This window comes from Pogoniulus pusillus, chromosome 2 (genome assembly GCF_015220805.1).
Source record: "Pogoniulus pusillus isolate bPogPus1 chromosome 2, bPogPus1.pri, whole genome shotgun sequence".
NCBI classification, from domain to species: domain Eukaryota; kingdom Metazoa; phylum Chordata; class Aves; order Piciformes; family Lybiidae; genus Pogoniulus; species Pogoniulus pusillus.
In genome coordinates, this window is record NC_087265.1 from 13,733,278 (window position 1) to 13,757,437 (window position 24,160).

At 42.4% G+C, this 24,160-nt stretch overlaps 1 protein-coding gene across 15 annotated transcripts in view; it reads right to left on the reverse strand.

Annotated features, from left to right (window-relative positions):
• The window catches only part of KALRN (kalirin RhoGEF kinase), a 651,147-nt gene that overhangs the window by 311,482 nt on the left and 315,505 nt on the right, over nucleotides 1-24,160 (reverse strand). For all 15 annotated transcript variants that reach the window (XM_064156794.1, XM_064156788.1, XM_064156780.1 and 12 more), the window contains one exon: nucleotides 20,429-20,659. In XM_064156794.1, coding sequence (XP_064012864.1) covers nucleotides 20,429-20,659 — 231 coding nt within the window. The remainder of the gene's footprint in view (nucleotides 1-20,428; nucleotides 20,660-24,160) is intronic.

Below are 24,160 nucleotides of genomic sequence, written 5' to 3' on the forward strand. Positions count from 1 at the left end.
TGCCCTTCAAAGTTGTACAAGCCTAGTAGGTAACACTTACTGGCTAAACCAGAACTGCAAGACACAATATCTGCTGGCAGTAGATAATTCTTTTCCTTACAATAGAAGAACTAGAACCTACCCATCGTACATGCATTTATAAGCAACACAATTCACAAACTACTCCTTTCTTGGAAGGTAAAAAAGGGAAAAGTCTTCTTAGCAATAAAGAGTGCACCTTTGCCAGGTTGACCACTGAATCTCTGGGTAGAGGCAGTAGCCAGAATGGGATTATTAATTTCTATCCATTGGAATTACATCTGCTCCTTGATAGTGTTGTTCTGTGCAGACTTGCATAGGCAGTCTCAAACCCCTGGACTGGTACCAGGTCCTCCAGGAGAATTTGGTATCAGCAACAGCATCAGGGAACACAGAACAATCATAAGGAATCAGAAGAAAAACAAACCAAACCAAACCAAAACAATCTCATCCCCCCCAAACTCACAACAACTCAAGGAGACTTAGTAAATCCTAACTCTCCTCAATGAATAAATTGCACACTGAGTATGATTTAAATGAAAATATAGTTTCATTTTTGTATTCCAAATCATTGCTGCAAATAGATCTCTTTTCCCTCCTATCCCTGGCACTGTCACAGTAGGGTAATGTCAAGTAAAGGTCTAGCTGAGAAAACACACCAAAATACAAAGGAACTTACCCTCTGGCTTTTCCTGCTATTATTAATTGTTTAGAAAAGAACCACAAACACAACTCAGTCACTCTTATTTGTGGTTTTTACCTCCTAATAAAAAATGAGTTCCCTTTTTAACCTATTTCTTGATTTTAATTTTAAGCTGGGGGCTCAGTAAAGTGTTCATAAACCAGGGTGGGTTTTTTTTAAGGAGGCAATCATGCATCATGTTTAATCCAGAGACATCATATTTGCCTCTCATGAGATTATTTTTAATTTGAGAGACCTCTATACCTGACTAAAACTCATATTTTGCTCCCATCAAAATGCACAGTGAAGTTTCAAGTGCCTTCAGTCCACGTGGATCAAAGACCCCACGTTGGTACAGGTAATAGGCAGGGGCTAGTTATGCAGTCAGCAGAATCAAAGCCTCTGCACACATGCCTGAAATCATGTCCTATTTCCCCTTTAGCAGCTTCTGAACAAATGTAGCTCACAAGACAGCATGTTACCAGCTACACAGGTTAATGTGGAACAGCGCACTCCTGGTGTACCAATAGAGCTCTGCTAGGACAGTTCAGTAGAAGTGGAAGGGAACAGTGCCTTACTCTGTTCACTCTTTGGTTAAGCATGTCAAATTATGTAAGAGTTCTCAGAAATATGCAAAAAGCAACAAAGATCTCATATAGAAAGTAGAGCAGAATTTGAATGATTTGGTTCAAAGCCCAGTACTGCAGCTCAGTAAATGACTCAACTTCCCTGCCTCCATTATCATTTCTAAAGTGACATTAACCACACTCAAAGTCAAAACAAGGAAGGCTGACAAAGAAAGTGTTTGGAGTGAAAGCTGCCTTTTAATGTAAGTTTTTGCAGCCTATAGGAATACATGGAATCCAAATTTGGATGGGGATTCTAGGAATCTTTTCCTACACAGCAACATACTGGAATATCATAAATAGTAAACAACATCATGATAACTACACAAAAGCAAGCAGACGGTCTACTGAAAAGCAGGACTTTAAAATCAAGTGCAAAGTGCTCCAAATTCAATGTGGTATAAATGCCTAATTGCTGAGCATATGGCTGCAAATCCTGAGACACCAGGATTTGACCTGTCTGTGGTGATGACTAATTGAGCTTCAGAAAATGACAGAGATGGCCATCCAAGTTCTTCCATATTTAATTCAGCTCAGATGATCCATGTAAGAGTCACTTCTTTTACACTGGCTTGAGACCTGCTCAGTGTATCTCACTGTCACCAAGCAATCTGAGTTTTGGGTTTGTGTTTTGTTTTTTCTTGTTTTTTTAAAGCAGAGTAATTGAGTGCACAAAGCTACACTCATTAAGACTGTCTGAGGACTGGACAAGAAAGATCAGTTTTTATACTTCTTCAGTCCTTTCTCATGGAAGGTCTCTTAAAATGCTGCAATGGCCAGTCTTTGCTGAAGTCAGTGAAAAATCTCTCATCTCCATTTTGCTTTCCTTTATTCACCACAACTCTTGTGTGGTATCTATGTATTCAGCTGTGCCTGGGTCTCTTTTAAAAGCCAGAGAACTAATGCAGCTGCTATTAAGTATGATTTTTTAATCACTCCCTGCTTTTTTCCATCTAATTGCTATTCCAAATACCACCACATAATTAAAGAAGTCTTTTCAAAAGAAAAAAAAAACCAAAGCATGCAGTCCCATTTACCCTTGGAGGGAAAAGCAACCTTAAAGATCAGTATTTTGCTGCATAGTGCACCTAAATTAACAAGAAGACTTAAATGCAGAAGCAATTACAACATTTGGAAAATAGCCTTGATTCCCTTGTCTACAGTAAAAAAAAAAACATCCCCCCCAAACCCTAAAAACCAAAAGAAGTCTCCATGAAATCAGATTGCAGGTGGTTTTATGAGCTTCCTGTCAAAATTTCACCTCTCCTCAGTTTCTCATTTTAACAACAAAAACCTAACCTCTGTAGTTAAAAACTTCATTAGCTGGTCAAAAGCAGAATATCTACATTCTGGGTTGGTTTTGGTTTTGTTTTCTTGCAACGGGGCAGCCTTGCAGAGCACAGCTGATACCAGTGGACACATTATACAGCTACTGAGACAAGTAGGCCCACAAATATGGATGAGTCAGAAAAGTCCTCAATATACAAAAATACATGCACACAGTCTTCTTCAGGCTCTTTTAGCACCCACAGATATCCTACAAGCCCATCTGGAAACAGGACTGTAGGAGTTTGTCCAGACAAGACAGTCCCTGCCGCAGGATCATCAACAACTTCTGCAGTGGAAGTCACTGCAGAATAACAACTCCTCCTGGCTTCCCCCTTCTTAGCAGCTTCTATAGCAAAACTATGCAGAAGCAGTTGTGAAAGGACTCCAGAGTTAACATTATAACTAAGTAAAGACATCCTAAATATCTTCAATGGCAATGGCCTTAGCACCCTCAAGACTGTTCTCAACTTTTCCAGCAGAGCTCAAGTTCACGCTGGCTTGCAGCTTCAAATCTTAATTTTTAATGGTGTTGCTCTTTCATTGTTCACCACCCTCTGAGAGCTTTTATGTTACTGTAGACCTATAGACCTGTATATAGTCACAAATACACTTATCTGCTTCCAGATATGCCACCCTCTCGTGGGCAACATTCATGTGACAATGAGGTGTGTATGGTTTCCCACACAGCTGTTCCAACTTAACTCCTGATGCTTTCATAGGCTTATAATGGCAAAAAAATAACCTTGTGTGTGTTTTCTGCAGATGGCTATTATGTATTTGTACAGTTCTTCACATCTATAAACATACTATGAGGGTTTAAAGCTGAGAGGCATTTGAAGAGTGAGATGAGAATATGATGTGTTCTGGCCCCATCCACCTTCACTCCACATATAGAAAAGAGCTGAGCCCAGCCAGAGCGATTAGTGAGATGAAGACTTTAGTCATCTCTCTCTCTCTTGGGAACAGCTTGTTCAGTTCAGGGCTCTGGCAGAGCTGGCTGGGTGTAGGCTGGGCATTCTGAAAGCAGTACTTGCCCATTTCCTCAGAGCATTGGCTGAGGTCACGCAGCCCCAACCTGCTCCTTCACTAAATGCTAGGATGCAAGCCCTCCAAAAAGGAGTAGAAAGCCTATGCCTCCCTTACCCTGAGAAAGAACTTCTCTCAACTTAACATTGCTTTCCTTTCTTAAAGTTCCCATTCATCAAATGTACCCCACTTATCTTTCATTTTCTTGATTAAATGTTTTGCTTGATAAAATTTGGCAACTGCCTCTCTAAAAACATTCCAAATAAGAGAACAATAGACAGACAGATGAAGAACTAATGTTTCTTCCTTAATGCCTGGATTGTTACTAATGTTCCCAGAATACCATTTTAAAGGAAATTAAAAAAAAAAATAGAGAAAAAACTCTTCAGGTTAAGCCCCTCATTGTATTCTCTAAATGCTGAATTTCTCTTACTGCAAGTTTCAAAGCTGTGTGTGGGTGGAGAAACTATAAGTAACCACATTTGTGCATGTTCCTTCTAAACAAGACACAGAAAATATGCTCTGCATCAGCACAGAAGGATGCTACTGTGCTCTGCATGAGGCTTCAGAAGGCTGGCAGGTAGATTATTTCTTTTGCACTCATGCTGCTGGTGTTGCTGTTTGTGTCTTTCCTCCAACACTCTGGAATCATACCTGCAGTGTAACTATAGTGTGATGAATTAGCAGTGCAACTTATCAGATCTCTCAGATACTTATCAATGGTAATATTAAAAAATACAGAAGTAATTTCTCACCAAGGGCACAGAGAATATTTTGGTCCATATCTGTGCATAGCACCAGCTAGAACAGTGATTTTGCATAATACACTTTCCTCAGGTCTCCATTTCTGGTCCCATGTTTGTCCTTTCATATCAGTGCTACATGCAACTGCGGGTCAGTCAGGGTTGGGTCAGCCCTAATCTCAAGTCTGGTTCCCCACAGCTGGCCTGTTTGCTTAGACATAACCAGAGTTTTCTAAAAGAATATCCCAGCTGTCTCACAGCTCAAGAATATGTCCCAGGCAGAGTGGACACTGAAGCAAAGGCAACCCAAAATAGTTCTTGACTTCTCACTCAGGCAAACCTTCCTTTAATTTTCCTCTGTGGTTGTTTCCTCCACTTTAGCTCAGTATCTAGTATAGAATCATAGAATCAACCAGGTTGGAAGAGACCTCCAAGATCATCCAGTCCAACCTAGCACCCAGTACATTTCACTCCTCAGTCCACTGAAGTAGGGGAACTCTGTAGCTCTTAAGTATCAACAGATGGAACAATATCCTAATTATTAAAAACCTCTTGTCTGCTGAATTAGCAATGCTCAGACTATGCTGTGACCATGTGTACTAGGGTTTATTTTAATTCCTCAAATACAGCATCTCGAGTTTCCTCATAACTCCCTATTTTGCTTCTTTGGCATCAGACCAGCAGAAAAACAGCATTTGCAGAAACTACAGTAACTTGAGACACCTGCAGTGCCCAGCTCATTTAGATTTCTGATTGGAAACTGATTTAGACTTCTGAGGTGTTGACCTCCGAGTTGTTGTTGCCAATGACAGCTGTCATCGTAACTAATTTACATGTTTGTGAGCACAGCACCACACAGCTGATTTTCATGTTTGTGAGGAAAAGCATTCTCATCCCACAGAGAAGTCTGTTCATTTGAAAATACTGTGGCTTTAGAAGGATTTTCCTTGCATGTATTTCCTTCCTTTTTCCCCCTTTTGGTGGAGCCCAAGAAATACAGCAAGTACACAAAAGGGAAAGGGGATCTACAGGAACTCCTTGGAAAAGTACAATATCCTCACGTATGTAAATAGAGCAACTGGATTTGGCTCTGCCAGTGACAGATGTGCCTATGGGCTTCAAGAGAGGAAACAATTAATAGAGAGTGGATAAAGACTGAGAGAATAAAAGCACCACTCTTCAGAGTTTCAACCCTGAGATGCCTTATGGCCCCTTTCAGTGCCTCTGTTTCCCTGTCTGTAAAAAGAATAAAGAATTCCTCTGATGGATAAATATCAGATTAAGATAATACCATTACTGCTACCATTAAGCATTCAGTGGTAGCCACTAAAAACTCAGAAAAAAAAGCCCCAAACCAAAGAAAATAAAACAAAGAACCCTCAGGAGCAGGTTTATTAGTGTTTTTTTAGCTCCAGCTGTAATATAGCTGTACTTATGGTAGTGTAGGAGAAGTATAACAGCATGACTGTAGGTCTGGTAGGCACTAACCTTGGGAAATAAACTCGTCATCCACTTAGTAGGAAAAGAACAACCTACATGGCTGGCTTCTAACTCCAGTGCCCTGAGTCACTGAATGGAACTGCTGCCACTTAACTAACTGAAATTGCTCTCAATTTAGACAGCACCAGCTTCTTTTTGATAGCATCAACCCACCTAAACTGTTACTACTTTAAACAAGGTATTTAAAGGCAATTAACAATTAGAAAGAACTGATAAAGTAAGGATGAGCTTTACAGTCTTTTAACCTAAGCACTAATGCTCCAGGCCTCCTATAGGCATACCCCACTGTGCTTGAGTTGTTTGCTTTATCACAGAGAAAACTGCTGATTCACAGGCATTCTGGGTTCAGCTAGGACCTAGTCTACCCTAGCCTTAACCCTATCCTAGCCACACCAAGGACAACAGGATATTAAATCTAGAGTTGCTCTAGGCTACTGCTGGGGGCAAATGACTTTATCATATTGGTTTAACAAGACTCACAATCACAGCACACAGCAAAGACAGGCTTAGAAAGAGAGCAAATCCTAACTGGTAAAAATGGGTCTTGGTATACAGTCTCATCCCAGTAACAGAAAAACTTGCCATGGTAGCACAATGATGCAGTAGTCTTAAATATCTATGCCAGGGTCAGAGCCTTTTGGGGGCTGAGCATCATGCCAGCATCTAGGAAAACAAAACCTTCCATCCACAGGGCTCTGACATAATTAGAGACTAGAGACAAAGTATGAAAATGTAAACCATGTAGGGAAGGAGAAACAGGAGAACAAGGGTGAAAGAAGTGACTTGAATGCTAGGTCTATTGTCCATCAGAGACCTTTCTAGGATCTATTCTATGTCTTTTGAATATTTAGCTTGATGTCTCAAACATTTTATCTCCCCTTCATCACTTGTATGAATCAAGCTGTGCACAAGCAGAAAGGAATGCAATGCAATGTTGTACCTGGCCTCCTGGCTGGGCATCTCTGACAGTGGGCCCTTGCCCAGGGATTGAAACCTGCACCACAGCATTTCTCCTGCTGTAGGGCCACTGCAGCTTCTCTCCTGCTTGGTCTGCCTGTCATTCACTGCTCAGGCACTGCACATGGTGTCCCAGGGCACAGAAGTCACAGCTCAGTACTACAGATAAGGAGGTAAAGGGCTAAGTTACTGTGGTGTGTGAGAAGCTTTGCATGTAGCATACAGCCCCCAAGCTGAGCTAGGCACTAAGTGTGCATGACACAGCAGATGCTGAGATAGAAAGCCCAGGATGTTTGCTTCACTGAGTAATCTACTCATAACTGTATGGCTGATTTCTTCTATTTGTCACTGCAGAAATGGATCCTATGAGGGTTTGGAATGGGGAAATGCCAATGACCTTACAGATTCAGCAATGGAGGCCACAAATCATGGAAGTAACTTGTTTGTGGGGATGCAAATAAATGGATGCTGAACTCTGAGTCACCTGGCAGACTGATAATGCAATAATAAACTAGAATATACTTGCAAGCAGAACCGAGCTGAAAAGCTCTTTCAGCAAGAGAAAAGAAAAGCCACCTAAAAGACTCCAGGAGCGAGAATCATGGGCAGAAGTGGTCAAGGACTTCCCCTGAGTATCTCTTTAATGAAAAGTTCTGTTTCCCCCAAACTGAAGTTTTCTGTGAAAAACTCCTTGCTTTCTTATGTTTTTCTCCTGGCTTGGTGGCTTACAGAATATGGCAACCCCTCATTCTGAACTTCCTTCTCTTATGGTTTTCTAACACCTCATGCACTTTGAAAACCTAAGGAATTAAGCAAGCAAAATACATTTCCATTGCATACTAACCAACAATATATTTTGATTGTTTAAAGTTACTTCCTGATGGAGGTAGAGGGAAATTTTTTTTAATAGTTTCATGTTGTGGATCCTTCCCCCCAACTTTTCCTCCTTATTTGGGAAGAGAATTGTCTTAAGGTCAGAATGTTTTCATAATAGTTTAGTGCATAGAATCATAGAATCATAGAATCAACCAGGTTGGAAGAGACCTCCAAGATCATGCAGTCCAACCTAGCACCCAGCCCTAGCCAATCAACTAGACCATGGCACTAAGTGCCTCATCCAGGCTTTTCTTGAAGACCTCCAGGGATGGTGCCTCCACCACCTCCCTGGGCAGCCCATTCCAATGCCAATCACTCTCTCTGGCAACAACTTCCTCCTAACATCCAGCCTATACTTTCCCCAGCACAACTTGAGACTGTGTCCCCTTGTTCGATTGCTGCTTGCCTGGTAGAAGAGACCAACTCCTACCTGGCTACAATGTCCCTTCAGGTAGTTGTAGACAGCAATGAGGTCCCCCCTGAGCCTCCTCTTCTCCAGGCTAAACAACCCCAGCTCCCTCAGCCCCTCCTCATAGGGTTTGTGTTCCAGGCCCCTCACCAGCTTTGTTGCCCTTCTCTGGACATGTAACAGCACCTCAACATCTCTCTTGAATTGAGGAGCCCAGAACTAGTCACAGTACTCAAGGTGTGGCCTGACCAGTGTTGAGTACAGGGGCAGAATAACCTCCCTTGTCCTACTGGCTACACCCCAGCTTATTTTTCTCCATCCCTCAACACATGTCCCATTCAAAACAATCCAAAAGGCAGCAAAGAAAGAAGAAGTGAAGAATTATCAAAATAAATGGAGGAGAAAGGTAAAAGACCAGTGCACAAAACTGGAGTACATTTGTCTTGCATGAAAGACATGTTTGTTAAAAGGGAACCGCAGCATAACAGAGAAGAAAGTTTATAGCTGTAACAGTGTACAGGGATTTGAGCCAACCAGCTCTTTCTAAATGTGCCTGAAGGGTCACCCCAGCCCAGGCAATAGCTTCCAGAACTACAATCCAAAGATTACAACTTAACAAAAAAACAAAACCAAAACCGAGCAAGAAGCTTTGTGTAAGAATTCCCTATGAGAAATGTGAAATAAAAGAAGTTGCTTTAAAGTCTCCTGTGAGCTAAACCAGTGCTTAGTCCTAAAGAGTGCACAGCCTTTCTTCCAACAGCAGAAATACCAGAACCCTTCAGTCAAGTTGGTTAGATAGGGCAGTTACTGAAACGAGGCACAGCCAACAGGAGATACTAACACAGCAAGGAGCTGCTGCAGAGCACAGCATATGGAGCAGAGCTAGTAAAAGTCATATGTGGCATGGACTAAACTGTAGCTGCTAGAAAGAGGAGCAACATTTAATGGAATGACTAGTGTGGAGAGGAGATGCTAGCAGAAACAGGTCATGGTGCCAGATCAGCTCAATATAAACTGTGCCTTGCTACCCAGCAAGACATAATAGTCTCAAATCATGAGTGCAATTCATTACCAGAGGGGGGAAGCAACCAGCTGGCTGAGCAGCTGCTTCGTGCAGGAAAACACAGTGAAATTGTTATAGTTATACTGCAGGAACTAGCTATCATTACACTCTTTGTTGTCTAGCTAGGTTTTTTCTCACTTCAGTGAAAATACCTTTTGTTGGCCATCAGTCAAAAGCAGTTTGAAAGAGGATTGATCACTCTGAGTGACAAGCAGGATCATGAAAAAGCTGGGAGGCCATGTGAGGAGATAATTGGAAGGAAAGATGAAGGGAAACAAATGGAGTAGAAAAGAATGACTATTTTAGACTTCTAAATCAATGCCTGAAATAGTATCTTTATTTCTTAGTATAACCAACTCTTATGTAATTTTTGATGGTCCCAGTAAATCCTTTAAGGCTTTTTCATGAGGGGTAAAACTGGCCTAGCAATCACTTTGAGAGTTTAGCAGTGATCTGTGAATCAGACATCCTGACACAAAGAGTTCTAGTTGTGAAGCTTTCAGTGACCCTTGGCAAGTCGCTCAACATCAACCTTTTAGAAAACTCATAATCCTGAGATGAAAGAAACCACAATAAGTGGGGAGTACTGGCTGCTTTTGTTACATCTTAAAGCTACAGGGGAGAAAGTCTCTTGGCGTTCCAGCCTGTGTTTACTCAAAGCTCTTGTTTTTCTCTATGCCCTTGGTGATGATTACTCATTCTAGCAATTGCTTTCAAAAATATACATATTTCTGGAGAAAACTCTGCTTTATTTCTCTTTTTTCACCACTGCAGCCCTACTATTTTTGTAGGCCTAATCAGTAACAGACAGGCCTGATTCTTTCTGCTCCTTTGCCATGGCAATGAGAGGCAATGATGCCTTTCAGAAACAATAAAATAGACATCATATTTTCAGTGATGCTGACATGCAAACAATCCAGTGAGAGAAATAGACAGTGAGGATATACTATATAAGGAGGACGATTGCGATTAAGCATAACAGCAAATGTTAGCAGTTTGCACAGGACCAACTTCCTTGCAGTGTGCTGGAAAGCAAATCCTGGATCAGAAAGTCACTGAGTGGCCTGGCATGATGGCTAGAGGTACTTTGCACTACACAGGATTAATCTATTGCATTCTACCACATCTCATCCAATGTCAGCTAATAAACTGAAGGTCTAGGTCTGAAGAGTCTACCTTACTTCCCCAGCTGCCAACAGTGAGAGAGGGAAGTGTCCAGGGTACACTTCAGATCTCGGACAGAGTTGTTCTTTGAAGATATGGGTGTCTCTCTGATGACTACAAAAGGAGACTATGCATTAGATGTCTGACTTGCATGATTCAATTACACTCCTAAAAATATGCAGGATAAATCCAGGTCTCGGTTAGCTGCACCTACCTACAGAGAACTAACTCTATCACCTCTATTTCTTCATACTATGAATTCACAGAATCACAGAATCAACCAAGTTGGAAGAGACCTCCAAGATCATCCAGTCCAACCTAGCACCTTTTTGGGTAAGATCTAGTGTAGTGTAGAAGAACTTCAAGTCCCAATTTACTACACCCATACAAGAAAAGATACACCTTAACAGCATACATCTTTTACATTTAATTACTTAGCTGTGAGATGCAAAACTGCAGTTCTTTCCCCTCAAGATTCACAGTCCTAATGGCTTGCTGGACTAGGCTTCTTAAAATAAATATAGGGATTTTTTCCTCTTCATCTACTGTGAGATAGATCCAAAACATTAATGAGTCGGTAGGATTTCAAGAGTTTTCAGAAGGCTTTCTGAGATGTTCCTAAGCTCTCAGTTAGAATCCAAACTTTTGAAGTTCAGGAAATAGCAAAACAAACCATCTGAAAGGACTAGGTCTTGAAGGACAGGCAGTGCTCTAAACAAGAAAAACACTTTTCAGGGCACAAAGGATTTTTTTTTTTAATTCCTCTTCTCCCTTCACTAAGTTCAGAGATCAAATTGTCTGGTTCAGATTTCTTCAGATCCTGTTTCCCAAGACAGCTGTGGAACTCATCAAAGTGTTCTCATGCTGCTCGTACATCAATGCTAAGTAAACTTCAGTTGGTAACTGAAGTTGGTCCCTGAAGTTTGATATCTCTAGCACTGCTGCTCTCTGTGTAAATTAAAAGTGATCATCATTATTTTTTTAATCAGTGACTCTTTAGAAACATGAAGAACAATTGTCTGCTTGACTTAATAACTATGTAGAGGAAGAAAGACACAAAGGTTCTTTCCAGATAATTGGAAGTTACACTTTATACCAAATTATGAAGAAGATAGAGTATTCCTAATCAGTAACCCTGAAGGACTTTCCAGAATAAATATCTTCAAATGAAAATAAATAATTTAAACCTGTAGTTCTTTGTGAAGGATTTTGGCAGAAAAAAATAGGAGATAATACAAGATTTATATTGGAAGAGCACTGTCAGAAGTTTACAAGAGAGTACTCTCGTTATCATGTGAGTTTAATTACTTAAAGCTGAAAGCCTGAGACATCTCTGACATGTTCTTAGCTCATAGACTTATCACTGGTTACAGGGTGCAAAGGTAACTGCCTGGACAAAAACACAGAGCCTATGTCTATACCAACAGCCATTGTTTGAACATGCTGAAATATCGAAGTGCTACATACTTATACTCTTCACCTAGGAATCTATGCTGTGCCCTTTTGAGGGGTGAATTTCTATGCCAAAGTCATTGGTAAAGAGGGAAAAAGCATGTTAGCTCTTTCAGCCATGTTCTTTTTCCAAGAACTCCATCCTATTAGGGTTGGACAACCATGAGCACACTGTTCATAAATGCCCCATGTCTTTGCAAGCTAAAGGAACTGCAGAAACATCTGTATGAAATCACCAGGAACTGAAGAAGTATGTGGACATTATATTCCTTCCTGGCATGGCTGCCTCGCCTGACAAATCCAATGCAATCTGGCCATTGAGTAAAAGGCAGTGTATAGCTGTGTAGGATCACAGTATCACAGTATCACAGGATTATTAGGATTGGAAGAGACCTCACAGATCATCAAGTCCAACCCTTTACCACAGAGCTCAAGGCTAGACCATGGCACCAAGTGCCACGTCCAATCCTGCCTTGAACAGCCCCAGGGACGGCGACTCCACCACCTCCCCGGGCAGCCCATTCCAGTGTCCAATGACTCTCTCAGGGAAGAACTTTCTCCTCACCTCCAGCCTAAATCTCCCCTGGCGCAGCCTGAGGCTGTGTCCTCTCGTTCTGGTGCTGGCCACCTGAGAGAAGAGAGCACCCTACTCTCTCTGCCACTACCAGAGCCTAAGATACAGAAAACATCTGACATTCCTGCCACAATTCCATGCCACTTTGAGTTCAAATTCAGGAATGGAAGTGCTTTCTTAACAGTTCAAAATAAGAAATCAAGTCACTCAACAACCTCTGTGTTACTTGGCCATGACACTATTGATTGAATTAATAACTCCTGCAGGGCACTAACCAGCACAAATAGACCACCACTGTACTTTCAAATCAGTGTCAGTGTTGGTAACTTGGTAGTCCTATTCAGAAGATCAGTGGCTCTGCAAATCTTCGTTGCCTAGGCTCACACTCACATCATCTGAAAGAGTGCCAGTTCCTTTGGCAGGAACAAAAGGAATGGAATGGAAATAGCTCTAAAAAAGCAGTTGCCAAGATGTTTTATTGCATAGTCTGTGATGAAGAGTAGATGAAAATAAACAAACAAAACCTCCTTTTACTGCAGATGTACATCATTTACTGCATATATAATAAAGCAGACAAGCACTAAATAAGAGGCTGTTGGAGATATAAGGTGGTTTTGGAAACACTGCATGTCTCATTGAGCTAATCCTTTAGATTCATGTAGGTGAGAGTTCTATGGTGATCTACCAGAATTGTGTGGTGAGATATTTAAATCAGATAATGAGCCAGGTGTGGACACTTTGGCCTCATCAATTGCTGGAAGGACAGGGTCAGTGAAAACAGGCATTTCTCTCTCAGTCACAGGTAACAAAAGGTGGTTTTTTCTTAGAATCATAGAATCATAGAATCAACCAGGTTGGAAGAGACCTCCAAGATCATCCTGTCCAACCTAGCACCCAGCCCTAGCCAGTCAACTAGACCATGGCACTAAGTGACTCATCCAGGCTTTTCTTCAACACCTCCAGGGATGGTGACTCCACCACCTCCCTGGGCAGCCCATTCCAATGCCAATCACTCTCTCTGGCAACAACTTCCTTCTAACATCCAGCCTATACTTCCCCTGGCACAACTTGAGACTGTGTTCCCTTGTTCTGTTGCTGGTTGTCTGGGAGAAGAGGCCACCCCCCACCTGGCTACAACCTCCCTTCAGGTAGTTGTAGACGTTACATTGCCAAGTATTTTCACAAGCAATGACTCCTGAGTTCCCTTTTCACTGATTTTTGGGAACATTACAATAATCAAGTAATCCCTATCAAGTAGCACCTCAACCTTATGCCTGGTAAGGTCACATATACATTCTCAAGCTCAGAAAAATAATAGCAGTAATACTTAGAAGATATAAACACATTAAGGACAAACAGCAAGTGTATCTACTTGGTAAATTTACCAAGGGGGCTGTGAAAATTCTCTAGGATGCTATGAATTGGGGCTGGGCTCTACCTCTGGAGGTCCCTTCCAACCTCTAAGGTTCTATGATTCTGTGAATTGTAACGTTTTAATTAGTGATCTGTCAGTGGTAGCTGTTCACAGGCTAAGTCTGCTCAGATGGCACACAGAGAACGTGATGTGCTTTTGCAGGGTGCTGTTGCTGCACTCATTTGGTAGTAAATATAATCTTGACTATAGCATTCTTTTTTCTTACCATTGTTTACAAGTCCCAGTGAAGGTATGACTGTAAACAAAGCATAAAGGAGACAGACAGTTTGCTTTCTTCAGTCTTTGAAACAATGACAAACTGGAAAACTACAGAATGTTGGACAACTCTTCATTGCCTTGAAGTGATGAAAACAACTAAGCATGGGCCTGCATGTATGTGGGGATGTACAGGCCTAATCCTCCCAGCTTTTGTGTGAAAGCTAAATGAAGCAGGAGCTGCCTCAAATACCCTACCATTCTTCTGCAAATGGACTGCGTAGGTCCCATGCATCACACAGAGTGTTCAGCATTCTCAGATAGTGTCTGGAGACAGATAGATGTTGGCAGGATATTTTTCCATACAAATGATGTCAGGATTATGCCCTGGTCTATTTTCTTGGCAAGTAAAAGCTAGGCACATTACAACTGGAAGTGCTTGGTTATGAAGAGAGACAGCCTTTCCTCTGCGATACTTTTCAGTCTCTCACAACAATGGCAGCTGGTAAATGTAATGATATCAGTATGGCCCCATGGCCTTTTTAGCCACTGCCAGAGGCAGACAGAGAAACCAAAGCTATAGCCATTGATGTATCTTGGCATAAAGCCAGCAATGCAGGTGGACAAATTTAGAGAAATTCAGGTGGAGGCACTGCTCTAGTCTGACCTTTTTGATAACCAAGAAGATCTGAAAAATCACTACAGCTGGTATGGCAACAGTCCTACCTTTCTTAGTATGTGCCTAGCATCTAGCCAGTGGGTATTACTGTCATCTTGCTATTTACAGTATCACAGTATCACAGGATCACCAAGGTTGGAAGAGACCTCACAGGTCATCAAGTCCAACCCTTTACCACAGAGCTCAAGGCTAGACCATGGCACCAAGTGCCACGTCCAATCTTGCCTTGAACTGCCCCAGGGACGGCGACTCCACCACCTCCCCGGGCAGCCCATTCCAGTGTCCAATGACTCTCTCAGTGAAGAACTTTCTCCTCACCTCCAGCCTAATTTCCCCTGACGTAGCTTGAGGCTGTGTCCTTTTGTTCTGGTGCTGGCCACCTGAGAGAAGAGAGCAACCTCCTCCTGGCCACAACCACCCCTCAGGTAGTTGTAGACTTTTACTCTTCATCTGGCACAATGGGCCTGTTCCATTTTGTCATGCAAAGCCACCACAGCTAAATCAAGGCTTTGTACATAGCCAAGAAACTCCACCAGCACGCACAGTACCACTACATCCAACTTTTCCCAGCTCCTTCTTAACAGGCAACCATCAGAACCAAGGTGAAGCAATAAGGGAGCTGCACTAGCAGTGGCTTCGAGAGAATCATAGAATCAACCAGGTTGGAAGAGACCTCCAAGATCATCCAGGCCAACCTAGCACCCAGCCCTAGCCAGTCAACTAGACCATGGCACCAAGTGCCTCATCCAGTCTCTTCTTGAACACCTCCAGGGACGGTGCCTCCACCACCTCCCTGGGCAGCCCATTCCAATGCCAATCACTCTGTCAAGAACTTCCTCCTAACATCCAGCCTATACCTCCCCCAACACAACTTGAGACTGTGTCCCCTTGTTCTGTTGCTGGTTGCCTGGGAGAAGAGACCAACCCCCACCTGGCTACAGCCTCCCTTCATGTAGTTGTAGACAGCAATGAGGTCCCCCCTGAGCCTCCTCTTCTCCAGGCTAAACACCCCCAGCTCCCTCAGCCTCTCCTCATAGGGTTTGTGTTCCAGGCCCCTCACCAGCTTTGTTGCCCTTCTCTGGACACGTTCCAGCACCTCAACATCTCTCTTGAATTGAGGGGCCCAGAACTGGACACAGGACTCAAGGTGTGGCCTGAACAGTGTTGAGTACAGGGGAAGAATAACCTCCCTTGTCCTGCTGGCCACACTGTTCCTGATGCAGGCCAGGATGCCATTGGCTCCCTTAATGTGAATCTGCGGAGGAAAAGACTACCTGTATCGGGCTAAGTGTTGGCGTGTGTGTATGGAAATGATGGAGACTGAAGAATTTTGTGATCAGAAATGAAGCTTGCAGAATGGGAGTAGCATTTTGACTCCCACAAAAAAATGCTTTAAAATACCAAGTTCAAAGCTTGCACAAACCATTTCAATAATGCATCTGATAGGTCTCCATTTCCCTTCTACTTTAATAGATATGCTTCAGGCTTTACAGCTTCACTTGAATGATTTTATGAAGTGAGAGAGTTCAAATAAAATTCTTGCCTATATGAAACAAAGGGGATGAGGGAGGTGATGGGTGAAGCAAGGGGTTGAAGAACACTCTTATAAACTTATTTCAGCTATTTCTCAGGCTGCTTGATAACAACTGCCTGTAGTACAACCCTTATGATACTTCTGCTGTTTCACAGTGTTGCTGTTAATGGTGGCAAAGAGAATATACTAAATGGGAGAGATTCATCCAGAGGCAGGCAGGGTAAATCAGGATGTAACTGGAAAGCAGTGGAAATCTAAGAGAACATGAGAACATCAAAACTCAACAGAACTGGAAATGTTGTTAATTTGCTGTTAAACATTCTACAGATGAGGAAGACCCAGAGCAGATGGGCAAAAAGGCAAAGCTACCAAAAATGGGCTGAAGCATCTGCAACAATTACAGAACAGCAGTATGAATGTCAAAGGGATTTCTTCCCTCCTTTGCAGGACAGAATCTCAGCACCTCCCCCATACAACTGTGCTCTAAAATGACCAAACAGCACATCTCTGCCCTATCTGAAATGATAGAGAACTTTGAAAAAACAACTGAAGCAATGAAGCATTTTATACACTCAGCAACTCGACATTTTTATAATGATTCTAAATATTTTTGGTGTTAAAAGAATCCCTTGTCAGTTCCTTCCTGCACAGAGCCTTATAACAGCTCACAAATTGTCTTAACTGCCGTCCCTTTTGTGTGAGTGGTGCTCCATTATTTCCTTGGAAGGCTGCAAATGCAGTTCCATCCCATTTATTTTCTTTCCTTCTTTAAAATGCTATAGATTCATAACTCATTGTCCTTAGCACACCATTATTTGACTTGGTTCATATGTGCACATTGGTGCAATTGTATTAATACAGAGATGTAACAGCAAATAATCTTGTAAAGTGTCTGATGGTGTGTGGTACTGATTCTAATGGTAGTTTAAAGCATAGTATTTCTCACTTTAATATTGAAACTTGGAGATTCACAAGTGTTTAAACTTCTTTTTTCCCTACAGCACAGCTTATATATTAGTTATGACATGACAGTGAGGATGCCTGACTTTCTATCTCAGAACAAAATTACTTTTATTTCTTTTAATCAATCATTTTCAATGTTTTCAGGCTTTGTGAAGTTCAAACTGAAACCCAAACAGAATCAAAACGATTTTCTTAACAGTGTGAAACTGAGAGCATAGCCCTGACCTGCCAGTGTTGCACAGAGCATGTAGCAGGGCCTTGCAAATAGTGCAAAATACACCAGGAATGCTATGGAAAAGTCCTGTTTGGCACAGTTTAATCCTTAAATACAGTCCCAAAGGCACATGCTTGGCCTATATAAAGCCTTCATCCTGCTAACCAGTTTTGCAAGCTCTCTCCTTCAACGTTTAATATTGCATGTGTAAATACTTGATCCCTCTGGCAAGACTAACTAGTGTAGTTAGGTGAGGAATTATTGAACTCTCAAGATTCATAGCAATGAATCTCTTCTTGGAAAACTGTCTTTACTGAGAGCTATTAATGTTGTTAATGGAAGACTGAAAGGATGCAAAATAATCCTGGAGCCTTCATAAGAACATGCAACACAATAAAACCTGTCTCTATTCACATGTCCTCTGAAAAGAAATTTGATGCAGAACATCTGATATGAGCAGTAAGGCATTGATGAACAAGTGAAGAAGTGCAAGTTCTGACATGGAGATCATCTCTCAACAGACTTTTTACTGCACTGGTCAACAGCTGGAGAGGGTAAAACCATGTGACACCCTGACAGAGAAAAGTGCATCTGTGAAAACATGCTTAATTCTGAGCTGAGTGAAGAGGGAAGAGGAGCATCTTCCTTACAGAAACTACACAGTGTCATTATTTGTCTAGGAGACAGCAAAGTCTAATAAACTCGGGGCTCTCGTGTCAGGATTTGTTCTCTCACATCTTTTGTTTCTAGACTTGAACCAGCAACAACTCAGTTAAAGGCCACTGCATTTTGGCAAGGCAATGAATGATTACATTGAAATGTTACTTATGAATAGTGGCGTCATGCAGGTAGGCAGCTTCACTTGCCAACCAATGAGCATTTAAGAAAATAAGTGTAATAGTAATTGCATGACACATACATGTGAGATGATTATTGTCAAAACTCCCACCCCACCAACATATTCATCTCTCTCCTCCTCGTGGAATCCACACTTCATATTTCTGTTTAGCTGATAATTTCATTTATGACTTCCAAAGCATTTATCTTGAATAGTACAGATGTTTAGTGAACAGAATGATTCATCCCTTCCTCTCTACTTTCTAAGCAGGACAAAGAGATGCCTCCAGTAAGTGTGTGCTAGGATAGAAACATGTCTGTTATTAAGTTGTTGCTTTCCAGATAATAACTACCCATTACAAGAAGAAATTTGAAAGATTGCTGCCAACAGAACTCACACAGAGCAACGCTCTCTAAAGGCATTGTACTCCAGTGACTCTTCCTGCTTGTTTCTTTCCCTCTCACCAAGAGTTGCAGTGTATACAAAAGAACTGTTCCTTTTGAAACCCAGTGACACAGCCACATTGCCTTGCATATGAGCGGCTTACATGAACTAATCTCGTGAGCATTTCAGAAGATGCAAGAGAGAAAGTTTCGTATTGGAAAGATTGAACAAAAGTATGAATCACCCTAAGGGATGAAGAAAGCCTAGGATAATATATATGGATTCTTACTTGTAATTTGGAGAAATCATAATAGGACTAGAATTTATAACCCTTGATTTTGAGATTTTTAACCCCAAAATGGTATTAACTTCGTATAGTTTGCAATGACTATTCAGAGTTCCAAATACATGGTCTATTAAATGTATAGCTTATGCATCTTATTAACATGCAGTTTGTTTACTGACTGAAAGTGAAGTTGCTTGATTTAAGCATCTATGATGTTCAGCTCCAGTTTCAGGTATGTATATGGCCTGAATTTTTGTGTGGTTCTATAGGAAATAGTGAGCAGGTAGAAATTCTGTTAAACTTTTGCAGACTCCCAAAGAAATGGCCACAGGTATCTGCAAAGGATATCTACAGCTGTAGTTCTGTCTGACCTGGTGCACTACACCTATGGCACTAGCACCAGCAGGACCAGAAATTTGTGTGTGGAATAAAATTTGCCAGTCTCTTGTCCTTGCTGGTTCGAGTCTATTTTGCATATGACAGCTCTGTCATTCCCTTTTCACCTCATTCTTCACTTGAAGGAAGGCAATGACACAAATAACCCCAGGGATATTAGAATGCTCCATAAACATGATTAGAGCGTTCAGCCTCTTCATTTAAAGCAAGAGTCATATTGCTACCAACATCTGCTTTAGGCTGTAATGGGGCTCTTAAACAAGCTATGCCATTCTGAATGAGCAGAGCCCTGTAACATCTGTTGATTGCACTTGCATATGTGGCAGAGACAAACATGGCATCGTCATACTGAACTGTCAGTTATGTTGTTGTCTGGTACAGATCATAGAATCATAGAATCATAGAATCAACCAGGTTGGAAGAGACCTCCAAGATCATCCAGTCCAACCTATCCCCCAGCCCTATCCAATCAACTAGACCATGGCACTAAGTGCCTCATTCAGTCTTTTCTTGAACACCTCCAGGGATGGTGACTCCACCACCTCCCTGGGCAGTCCATTCCAATGGGAAATCACTTGGAGCCTAAGATTTCAGATGTGAGCCTATAGCATAGGAAGTGTATCTGTGTGAGGTGGGCTCTGAAGGCAGGGGTGCACAGGTCATCTCATCTGAGCTAGAAAACTCATCAGTGTTAGGTGGAGCTCATGAGTGGTAATAATGTAAAGATCACCTATCCACCATTACAAAATGTCTGTATCCGTAATGTTTCCACATAGGCACTTAAAAAACACCACAGTTCAATTCATTTTCACACTCTATATTAAACATCACTTTCTCAAGAACAGCAGAGTACGCACAGCTAAATGATCACTTGTGAAAATGTAACCACTGAAAACAGTGTCACATTCTTGTAGAGAATGGACTGATCAATAAGCAGTGGACTGAGGATTCCAACAAGAAACTGAGAGACACTGAAAGCTGCTTTAGGATCTTAGGGTATTTCTAGCACAGATAGGGCTGCTTGTGAAATCTTTAACACGGCAGCATCCTCTAGAGGAATCATCAAAAAACCTTCATGGCATTACCTGTTGAACATCCTGCTGGAAAACACAGAGCTGCAGCCTTTGATGTAGCCGGACCTTTCTGTGTTGCCAGATGCTCTCTAAGCGCCGCTGGTGATGCAGGACTTCGTGTACCACATCCAGCACCTGGTGTACAGCTTTGGAGTAGTTTGCAGTGGCAGTGAGAGATTCAGAATTCCCAGGACTCAAGGGACGTTGTAGGACATCCAGTAAGGCTTTTCCATCCTGGCTTACCTGAGTGAAGAAATAGATTTAAGCTGATAGAGTACAATCAAGTACTCTGTGTACTAGAGTACGATGATTCTTTCCAACACTTTGCATTTTCCTTATTTTAGTTTTAAAAAAGAAGAAGAAAGACCCTTTAACATCTCTTTCTGACTTAATAATACACATTCAGCATTTGAGCACTTGCCTTCATTTCCTGGTGGGCCTGCTGTGTCACCCAGCAGGAGCACAGATACTGCACTGCTGGGACTGCATACATAGAGACAGAGATCCTAAGACTATATTCCATTCTGACACTCGAGCACTGAAATCCTTGACATATACCAGCTGATGAGAGGTGGCATTTGCAATAGGAGGCCTATTTTTGTGAGGAGGTGGCAATTTAAGAAAACCACAGATGGCAGAGTCATTCATATTCTGTGTGATAAGGGAGAGTCCTCTCTTCAGAGGATTACTATGTATATACATTGAGAAATGTGACATGCAGATTCTGTATTTCATTCAGTGACAGGGAAAAAATAAACCAGCATATAATAGTGACTCTTTTCTTCCCCAGGAGCAGCTTGGAGGGAACCATAGTCTCCATTTTCAATGGGCTACAAAGCTTGCTGGCAAATGCAAAGCCCTCTGCACATGTGTAACCATTTTTGAGCATATTAAAATACATTGGCAGATGCAAAAGCGTTTGGACATAAAAAAAAAAACCCAAAACCCAGAAGAATACCAGATTTTTTTAATGCCAGATTTTTAACTTGGAACATTCCTGAAGAATTTTCATACTGCAGGGGCAAAATGAAAAATGGGACCACAGAATCATAGAATCAACCAGGTTGGAAGAGACCTCCAAGATCATCCAGGCCAACCTAGCACCCAGCCCTAGCCAGTCAGCTAGACCATGGCACCAAGTGCCTCATCCAGGCTTCTCTTCAACACCTCCAGGGACGGTGCCTCCACCACCTCCCTGGGCAGCCCATTCCAATGCCAATCACTCTCTCTGGGAAGAACTTCCTCCTAACATCCAGCCTATACTTCCCCTGGCACAACTTGAGACTGTGTCCCCTTGTTCTGTTGCTGGTTGCCTGGGAGAAGAGACCAACCCCCACCTGGCTACAATGTCCCCTCAGGTAGTTGTAGACAGCAACGAGGTCAGCCCTGAGCCTCCTCTTCTCCAGGCTAAACAACCCCAGCTCCCTCAGCCTCTCCTCATAGGGTTTATGTTCCAGGCCCCTCACCAGCTTTGTTGCCCTTCTCTGGACATGTTCCAGCACCTCAACATCTCTCTTGAATTGAGGGGCCCAGAACTGGACACAGTAAACCCCATTAAACATATTAACATATATGTACATGCTCTGGTCCTCTAAGAATGACTTCTAGACTTATTTTTTTCAGGTGTAGATTGCAAAGTTAAAGTATTTTGCTCAAGAGAAATGGTAAATGAGGACACTGTCAGAATCCCAAATCCCTCTCCTCTTCCCAGATCTCTTTTCTCTCTTCCCTCTGAAACTAACTGCACTGAAAATGAGATTTTATGAAAAGTGGTTTCATTTCTGCACAATCACAATCAGCAATCTTGCTGGAAAATGGCTTAATGAAAGTTTTCCATCCAAATTAAAACTTGCACATTATCAGCCAAAGTTACAACACATCTCAAGGCTTACCAGATCTCATTTGTTTCTGGATTATAAGTAAGTTGATGGTTCAAATGTAGCAAATATCCTTTAACACGCAAACCTGTGTCTGGGCACACCATGCTGCATTCCATTGTGCTACAGCAGTGTGTATCTGTGGCTTTTCAGAGAAATCAAGAGAGGCTTTGAGATACACACTGGCAAAAGGGGGAGTCAGTTCTCATCATAATTATGGCTATCAGGTAGGTTTAGGCATATCCTTGGAGATGTTGTAAACATTCAGAGCAATTTGAAATTAGATTAGGACATAACTGCAAAGTCACAGGATCACAGTATCACAGTATCATCAGGGTTGGAAGAGACCTCACAGATCATCTAGTCCAACCCTTTACCACAGAGCTCAAGGCTAGACCATGGCACCAAGTGCCACCTCCAATCCTGCCTTGAACAGCTCCAGGGATGGCGACTCCACCACCTCCCCGGGCAGCCCATTCCAGTGTCCAATGACTCTCTCAGTGAAGAACTTTCTCCTCACCTCCAGCCTAAATTTCTCCTGGCGTAGCTACTCATAGGGAGTAGCTTTCCATACTCAAATTCGGCTGCTGCTGAAGACCAGCTGGAACAGTTTGCACATGCTGAAGCCCACTGGGGTCACAGAGGGAATGATTGTACTTGCCAACAGCAATAGATAGTAGTGATATGAGGGAGGATTTTAGGAAGCAACACTGAGGCACAAGTGTTATCTTGGCAACATTTTGGAGGTGGCAATAGCTGCTAGATGGAAAGATGAAACTTCCAGACAAGGAAGGAGACAAAGATTACTACATCCTGTATCATCTGTGGGAAGGTGATCAGCCACAATTTAATCACTGGAAATAGGAAATCAGAGCTATGCACACACTTGTGAGCAGCTTATTAACCAGAAACTCATCCTTTCCACTGGCCATATTCACTGTGTGGTTTCACTATGCTCCTGTTACTGGTCTTCGGGCTTACAGTTGGTTTAAATGTGCCTCAGGGTGGTGTTACAATGCTTTTGGTATAGTCCCTCCTGACTTACACTGATAAAAATCACAGCAGAATCATGACTAATAGTAAAAGTTCACAAGTTTACCAGTAAGAGATATGTGATTGTGCAGACAATATGACAAACATGTTCTACTCAGGACAACTTTCCTGGAAACTTTGTGCCATAATACAGAATCATGGAATTGTAGAATCAACCAGGTTGGAAGAGACCTCCAAGATCATCCAGGCCAACCAATCCCCCAGCCCTAGCCAGTCAACTAGAACATGGCACTAAGTGCCTCAGCCAGTCTCTTCTTGAAGACCTCCAGGGACGGTGCCTCCACCACCTCCCTGGGCAGCCCATTCCAATGCCAATCACTCTCTCTGGCAAGAACTTCCTCCTAACATCCAGCCTATACTTTCCTCAGCACAACCCAAGACTGTGTCCCCTTGTTCTATTGCTGGTTGCCTGGAGAAGAGACCAACCCCCACCTGGCTACAATGCCCCTTCAGGTAGTTGTAGACAGCAATAAGGTCAGCCCTGAGCCTCCTCTTCTCCAGGCTAAACACCCCCAGCTCCCTCAACCTCTCCTCATAGGATTTGTGTTCCAGGCCCCTCACCAGCTTTGTTGCCCTTCTCTGGACACGCTCCAGTACCTCAACATCTCTCTTGAATTGAGGGGCCCAGAACTGGACACAGGACTCAAGGTGTGGCCTGACCAGTGCTGAGTACAGGGGAAGAATAACCTCCCTTGTCCTACTGGCCACACTGTTCCTGATGCAGGCCAGGATGCCATTGGCTCTCTTGGCCACCTGGGCACACTGCTGGCTCATCTTCAGCCTACTATCTATCAGTACCCACAGGTCCCTTTCC